General features: G+C 46.1%; 1 protein-coding gene across 1 annotated transcript in view; it reads left to right on the plus strand.

The window, feature by feature from the left end:
* Positions 1 to 761, plus strand: part of PANX2 (pannexin 2) — a 106,931-nt gene extending 106,170 nt beyond the window's left edge. Inside the window, exon 4 of the mRNA XM_069229631.1 lies at positions 282 to 761. Coding sequence (XP_069085732.1) covers positions 282 to 652 — 371 coding nt within the window. The 3' untranslated portion in view covers positions 653 to 761. The remainder of the gene's footprint in view (positions 1 to 281) is intronic.
* The last annotated feature ends 6,869 nt before the right edge of the window (positions 762 to 7,630 follow it).

Below are 7,630 nucleotides of genomic sequence, written 5' to 3' on the forward strand. Positions count from 1 at the left end.
TTTTTTTTTTTCCTTAGAACCTTTGCTAAAGTTCAGCGCTAGCAGATGGTGATTCAGGTAGGAACATACAGATGGTTTACAGTATTGTTATCCAAGTAATGTATGTTTTGTTGAGCTGTGAATTGTTCTTCAACCTCTCTCTCTATGTTTGACTTTTGGTCGTTGTTTAAGATTCATTTTTTAGACCTTGGATTTGAAGGCTTTACTGATTAAATTGAATTTATGACAGGAAATATACAGTGCTATTAAAAACACATTAACTAATATTGTGTTTTTTCCAGATACCTCTCTCCCTGTGAAGAACCTTGGTGAAGACAGTCGCTCTTTGTCAGAGACCTGCCGGACAATCCCCTCTCCAGTCACGTTCCTGACTTGTAACCATAGTCTTATAGCAAAAAATTCAGCAGCTGCCAACACAATTCTGAATCAGTCCAAACCAGACACAGTGTCGAATTTTAACCGCAACCAGACACATCCTATACTCCATATTAGTACTCTCTACGAGGATCACGAGGAGCAAATTTCAAACCTCATCGATAGAAATCACGCATCCCCTGACCCAGATGACATTATTTCTGTTATACCCCCAAAGGAGATCAAGCGAGCAACATTCGAAGAGCCGAGGTCGTTTGCAACCTCTGTGGACTATTAGGAGGCCATTTGGAAAGCTGAACGAATTCATATATTCATTTGTGTCGAAGGATATGTCATTTTGCCAAAAAGTTAGCATTCAGGGAGCTAGCATCTACAGTATTCTCCTTCACCGGCTTCTTGCTAATTACCTTTTGTGCTTTGCCTAGCCTTTTACTCTAAGCATACCAGAGAGATGCTTTTCAGGAAACCTCCTCTCTCCTGCTGGTTGGCATCTTTTCAGGTACATGGAGGGAAATAGTCATAGAGGATTATTATCCTGTTCAGAATGCACCACTGCACGAGCATGGGACGTTTAAGTACATGGTCTACTTTATGGCCATTTTAAATGCACTTTTGATGTTTACCGTCACCAGCATGGTCAGTACACCAACACATGCCCTTTTAAAAAACAAACATAATCAACAGAAGTCTGCCTTAGAACTGGACACAAACTAATGCTGTTTTTGCAGCACTGCACAGAATTATGGCTGACGTAAAGGTAAAATGTCAGACTCACCCTGGATTAAAATCCAGGAAACAAGAGCATTTATCCCACACTGTCTGTACTGTACCTGCAGAGGGCTGTAACACACAGCCCTTGCAACCTCTAAAGTTCAGAAGATCTACACTTCTAGTGTACCCCATTCACCTGGCCCTGCTCAGAGCACAAAACACTGGGAGCAGATCAATACACAAAGTACACAAAATATACTGCACCGCGTTACACTTTTCAGCAGTAAAGTGGTCAGGTTTCACCACTTCTCTGCTGCACTTGGTAATAAAACAGGGATTATTTCTCCTAAATTGTGTTACTGTCCCTAAAGAACGCTTCCTTCTGATAGGCTAGGAGAAATACTTTTAAGACGTGAACATAACAGTGGCAAATAGTAACAAGACTACAATCCAATGGAGTAATTAGGTAGATTGAGGAGCTGTAGACTGGGTAAGTAAAGAACCAGAAAAGAAAATAATTAATACCAAACATGTAACAGAAAAAGTATAGTGTAGTAAGCCAGAACTAATAATCAGCAGTGGCTCCTCTGCTATGGTGGAGGAGCGTAGCCCCTGCCCGCCCCCCACCAGCAGCAGCCTCTGTAAACCTTTAACAAAGAAACAATAATAACCTATGTTTATTCTTGTTTCATTGTTAAAGTGGCGGGGCCATGGGGGTGACGTGGACGAGTGCACTGTTCACTCCCCTCAGTGCACATGCGTGTTTGGCCGGCTGCCATGGGCCAGGCAAACACACATGAGCACTGTGCTATCTCCAGCCCGGAACTGTGTTGCCGGGCTGGATAGAGCAGGCACAGGCTCCCAGTCTGCCTGGGTGCTCCGGTCAATCCTAACGCTGCTATGAGCAGCGTCAGGATTGGCCACGTGGCAGGCTCGGAGCCTGTGCCTGCGGAGGGGACTGAGGAGCGGCACAGTGCGCAGGTAACTATTTAAATTGTTTTCTATATTCATTTTATTATTATTACTCCTCCACGCGCCGGCCGCCCCTTCTTACCCCCGCAAGTTGCGACTGCTAATAATAATAACAGTAATAATCTCAGGGGTAAGATGATACTCATATTTGTATCTTTAAAAACATGAGGATTTTCCTGCACCAATCTTGGAAAATACACATTTTATGTCAACATCGGAGGCTCATATTATGTAAGTTCACATTTCAAAGTGATCTGACTACAGAAAAAGAAACAAAATGTTGCTGCCAATACATACAAAATGTGTTAAATACTTACTATTATTGTTTCTGTCTCTGGCTTGGCCTCTCTTTTAACGTTGAGAAAGCCTCCACACATTTTACAGGAGAAAGTGAGCCTAGTGTAATTGAGGTCAAAGTTTCCTCCACTGGAGTCAAACTGGAAACTTTGTCGATGTTGTATCAACCAACAAAAAAGTCCCCTTTTCTTTGGATAAAAACCCAGTAGCTGAAGACCTTGCCGAGAGAGAGGATTGAAACTTGTCAATTGTGCGAAAGGCTTTTAATATACAAGTGATCACCAAATAGAAGCCTATGTGCAGGGCCAACTTCAGAGGATCCCAGTTAGGTCAAATTTGGGTCTATTTTGAGCAATAAACGTTTGTGCCTTTTGAGGGGAATTTCAGGATGATTGTTTCCAATAAAACAAATCAGTCTTTGGGTCCAATGTGATCATTTGTAAAGGACAAGAGTCCCTTTGCCATCCTTGGCTTGTTCAGCCATTGCAAGAATTCTTTTTATTGGGCCCATTGTATCTAGCAGTTTAACTTTTCAGGAGGGCCACACAAAATCATTCGTCTTATTCTGAATCATTACCATACTTGGTGAAAAATGGCAAAAGCTTAGGATCAATAATGGATGTGCTCAACACTTAGTCAGGTATGGTTGTCACTTTAATTTATTTCTGACAAGCTTTGGCAAGCAGAGATCTATTTTGTGTTCTGACAGATGTGTAATTTGGCTCATTCTGTTGAAAGGAGCTCAAAAAGCAAGGTTGAATCAAACGTGCTCTCCTGAAATCTAGGATATCAAGCTGAGATACTTTTTTGTTAGTAACTATATAGGAATGCCTAAATTTACGCTCTTTTGGTCAGAACAATTCAGGTCTATTCCATCTTGACCAACAGAATCCAAGTCTTGTGAATAAATCAGAGGGCCTAAACTCTGACAACCCACCTCTTGTGAAAGTGGAACACTTTCATTATCTATAACAACAACATCATTAAAAGTCAAAGATGCAGAAGTAGCCTTCAGGACTGTGTCTGGACAGATGTCCCAGCTCCATCCATGGGCCTGAGGCTCCTCCCTGGCTCCTACCCAGGTCACTCTCTCTATGTCTCGGTCTCTTTCTCTCTCTCTGTTTGTCTCTATCTTTCTCACTTCTCCTCCAGTCTGTCCCAGCCTTGGTTTGTGCCTTTGTTTGGTGCAGTGCCTCTTTTCTTCTGTTCTTGTGCCTCTTGTTACTGCCTTTTTGGCCTTTTCTGTGTGTTTTTGTTATATGCCTCCTTTGTGCCTCCCTGCTCTCGTTTTATTGCCAGTTTCCCATTTTTTATGCCCTCTTGTGGACTTCATTTGTGCCTCTTTCCCCTGCTTTTGTTCCAGTTGTATGCTTTTTGTGCCCTTGCCTGTGTTTCTTGCCTGTTGTTATTTGCCTCCCTTGTGCCTCTTTGTGCCATCTTTGTGCCTCTTTTCTCCCATTTCTGTGCCTCTTGGTAGTGCTTTTTTGCCCATTGTATGCCATCTTGTATTGTGTCTCCTTGATCAGCTCTGTGTGCCCTTTGTTTCCTCTCTGCCATTAGTTTTTCCCACTTTCTCCTCCCCAGCACTAATTTCATTGTCCTGCACTCCCCCTTTCCCGGTTCACACTACTGCAATGCCCTGCCCACCTCTCCCTGTGCTCTTTCCCTCTCTCAGGACCTAACTAATGGCAGCCCCAGTGTGGAAATGAAAAGCGGGTGTACCACTGGCACACTGATGACACGCCAAAGGCAAGCCAGTTAGCACCCATCTGCACTTAGACTGTACCCAGGACAGGGAACCCTAGGCTTGCTCTTACCTTCTGCTAGGCCACCACAACCTTCCTAGCCCTCAACCCCGGATGCTGCTCGCTGCACCCCATACAGCACAGTGGGAGCTTTCTCCTGTGCATCATGCAAGTTGTCATGGTTTCTCCCACACCTCCAGCACCCCACTCTTACACTGACAGCACTCAATACTCACCAGCCAAATCTCAAAAGCTCTCAGCACTCTTATGTATGGTCCATGAGTCCCACTCACTCAATAAACTAAATTTGGAACCTGTTGCACAACCACATTCTGGACCGCCTGTTCCTCACAGAAAAATTGTTGTACCCAGCCTCTGCACCAGACATCGCCACAGCCATCCCTGCTGGGTACAAGATCACAAGGTAAGACCGGCAGCACATGCCTGGAGGCAGATTTACAATCATATTCAAGGACACCATCAACCTCACAGCTACATAGAACACCTCACATTGAAACTACACATCACAGAAAACTACAGCCTGCATGGAACCCTGGTTTACTGACCACCAGGACCACACACCAACTTCATCAGCAACATCATAGATTTCAACACACCCATCATCTTCAACTTCAACACCTTCATCGTCCTTGGAAACTTAAACTTTCACGTGGAAGAGCTCGCTGACACTTAACTTGATTGCCTTTCGAGAAAAACTTGTAAACCTCAGCCTCACGCTGGACATCACCGGACCTCTCTTGTATCCAATTTTCACATATTTCAGTGATATCAGAGTTGACAAACCGTCACCCATCCACTTGTCAGACAACACTCTCATCACTTTGAGCATACCCATCCTGCAACCCAACAGAGGTACCACCACCAGATCTACCCGCTGCTGGCGGGTGGATTGGATTTCCATGCTGTCTGTGCACCAGCCTGAGCACACATTCATCCCGCTGAAAACCATCTGGAACTTCAACAGCTGGATCACCAGATGCCCCAACACTCTGGCTCCCCTCATGCACAATCACTGGAAAGAGCCCAACCTCAAGACAGCTGGTACGCAGAGGAACTTAGACTGTCAAAACAGTACTGCAAGCCATGGTGAAAGTGAGCCAAGACTTCCTAGACAAAGAGATCTTCAAGTCCGCAGTAGGACGCGAACACCACCAGGGTATGAACACCAAGCACACAGCTTTAGTAGACTGCATAGGCACCAGCATTAAGAGTAGCAAGGAAATTCACCATTGTTAAAAATTTCACTTCGCCTGCAGCCACCTCCAGCACCATTACCCCCTCACAAGACCTCTGCAAAAAACTTGCTGAATTCTTCAGCAACAAAATAACCTCCATATACTGCAACTTCAACACACATCTGGACCTGGTCTCCCTTGTAAGTCAACTTCCCATCGCTCTTGAAGAATGGCCCCTGGCCTTATGACACCCCAGAACCCTGCCGCCAACACGACTTTGCCAAGGGACTCCTACTTGTCAGTAAATTTCTTACACCCATCCGCAACATCTCCATCAACACAGCCACAGCCCTGGACACCTGGAAACAAGGCACAATCACACCTCTGCTCAACATATCCTCTGTGGACCCAGACACTCTGGCCAACTACAAACTGATCTCCGTCCTATATTACCCAGTCAAGGTTCTAGAGAAGATCACCTCACTGACCACCAGCTCCTTGAAAACACAAATGGGGTCATTACAACCCTGGCGGTCTTTGACCACCAGGTTTGTTTCGTCGGATTTCCCCACCAACAGGCTGGCGGTGAAATCCGGGGTATTACGACCGTGGCGGAAGCGCCGCGGTCGCACCGCCAGGACCGGCGTTTTCCCGCCACTTTAGTCCGAGCGGGAGTCATCCTCCAGGACAGCGCTGCTTGCAGCACTGCCCAGGGGATTACGAGTCCCCCTCCCGCGGTTTGAACCGCCATGAAAAGGCTGGCGGAAAGGGTAGTCGCAGACAGTGAAAAGCACGACGGGTGCAACTGCACCCTTCGCACAGCCGCAACACCGCCGGCTCCATTTGGAGCCGGCTCTTGTGTTGCGGCCGAGATCCCTGCTGGGTCGGCGGGCAGAAACCAAGTTTCCGCCCGCCGGCCCAGCGGGGATCTCATGATGGCCACAGCTGGAGTGTGGCTGCATTGGTGGCCGCCTGGCGGAAGCCACCCGCCAAGGTTGGAATGACCCCCAAAGTCCGGATTCAGGTCTAATCACAGTTTAGAAAGAGCACTCATTGCCGCTTTAGACAACAGCTACATAATTGTGGATAGAGGAGACACTGCCGCCCTCATCCTCCTGGTCCTCTGTGCAGCATTTGACACAGTCTCATACCCCATTCACATCAGTCGACTCCATGAGATTGACATCCAAGGACACGGTCTCTGCTGCATCCGCTCCTTCTTAGTGGACAGAACATAAGCTGTCAGCCTGATATTTTACTCGTCGGGGGCCCGCAAACTCACCTGTGGACTGCCTCAAGATTTATCCCTCAGCCTTACCCTCTTCAACACATGCATGACCACTCTCGCCAATATTGTCCTTGCACATAACATCAACATCCTCTCATATGCCAACAACAAGAAACTCATAAGAGCAGAAGTAGTGATTGTTGGCAAGAACACCTCACCATGGGAGTCCACCTGGTGACCAGTCGATTTCAGACCCACGCCCAGCATCACTGCCAGGAATCTTGGAATCATCATTGACAGCAAACTGGACATGACTGCACAAGTCAATGATGCGTCCACACCCTAACAATGCTGAGAAATATCTTCAAATAATTCAAAGTCACACCAAAAAAAAATCTTTCATGCCCTCATCACTTGCAAACTGGACTACCGAAACACCCTCTGTGCCAGATTCACCAAGCAACTAACCCAACGACTACAAGCCTTCCAGAAGTCAGCAGCCAAAATCACCCTCAGCCTCCCAAGAAGTACACACACCACACCTTAGGGAGCTCCACTGACTCCTGATACACAAACATGCTAAACTTAAACTCCCTATTCGCACATGCAAGGCACTATACAATACAACCCCACGTACCTTAACAGTTGAGTCTCCTTCCACCAGCTACTTAGAAACTTGATCTGTGATGGAAACCTACTTACACACATCCCACCCATACACAGAAACAAGTTTTCTCCGATTTAGCTCCTAAAGCATGGAACGACCTCCTTCTACACATCTGAGTTTCCTCCTCTCTTCTTGAGTTCCGCAAGAAGCTGAATACCTGACACTTTGAATAACCCCCTATTCTAGTTAAAGCTAATCTTACACACCTGCAAGTGCCACGATGCCCTCTAGGGTGATAATATGCTCTACAAATACCTGTAACATAACATATGTTTTACCCTATAAGCCCTCTTAAAAGGGTGTTTTTGGATGGGCTCGGAAACTACCACAAACCTACCTTCATGTTATTTTGAAATTTCAGGATAGCGTAATAATGACCTCCTACCGCTGGCAGGCACGGTCTGTGACTGCACAGTTTCTTTGACATTTTTCACAGTAT

Source organism: Pleurodeles waltl, chromosome 4_1 (genome assembly GCF_031143425.1).
Source record: "Pleurodeles waltl isolate 20211129_DDA chromosome 4_1, aPleWal1.hap1.20221129, whole genome shotgun sequence".
NCBI lineage: Eukaryota > Metazoa > Chordata > Amphibia > Caudata > Salamandridae > Pleurodeles > Pleurodeles waltl.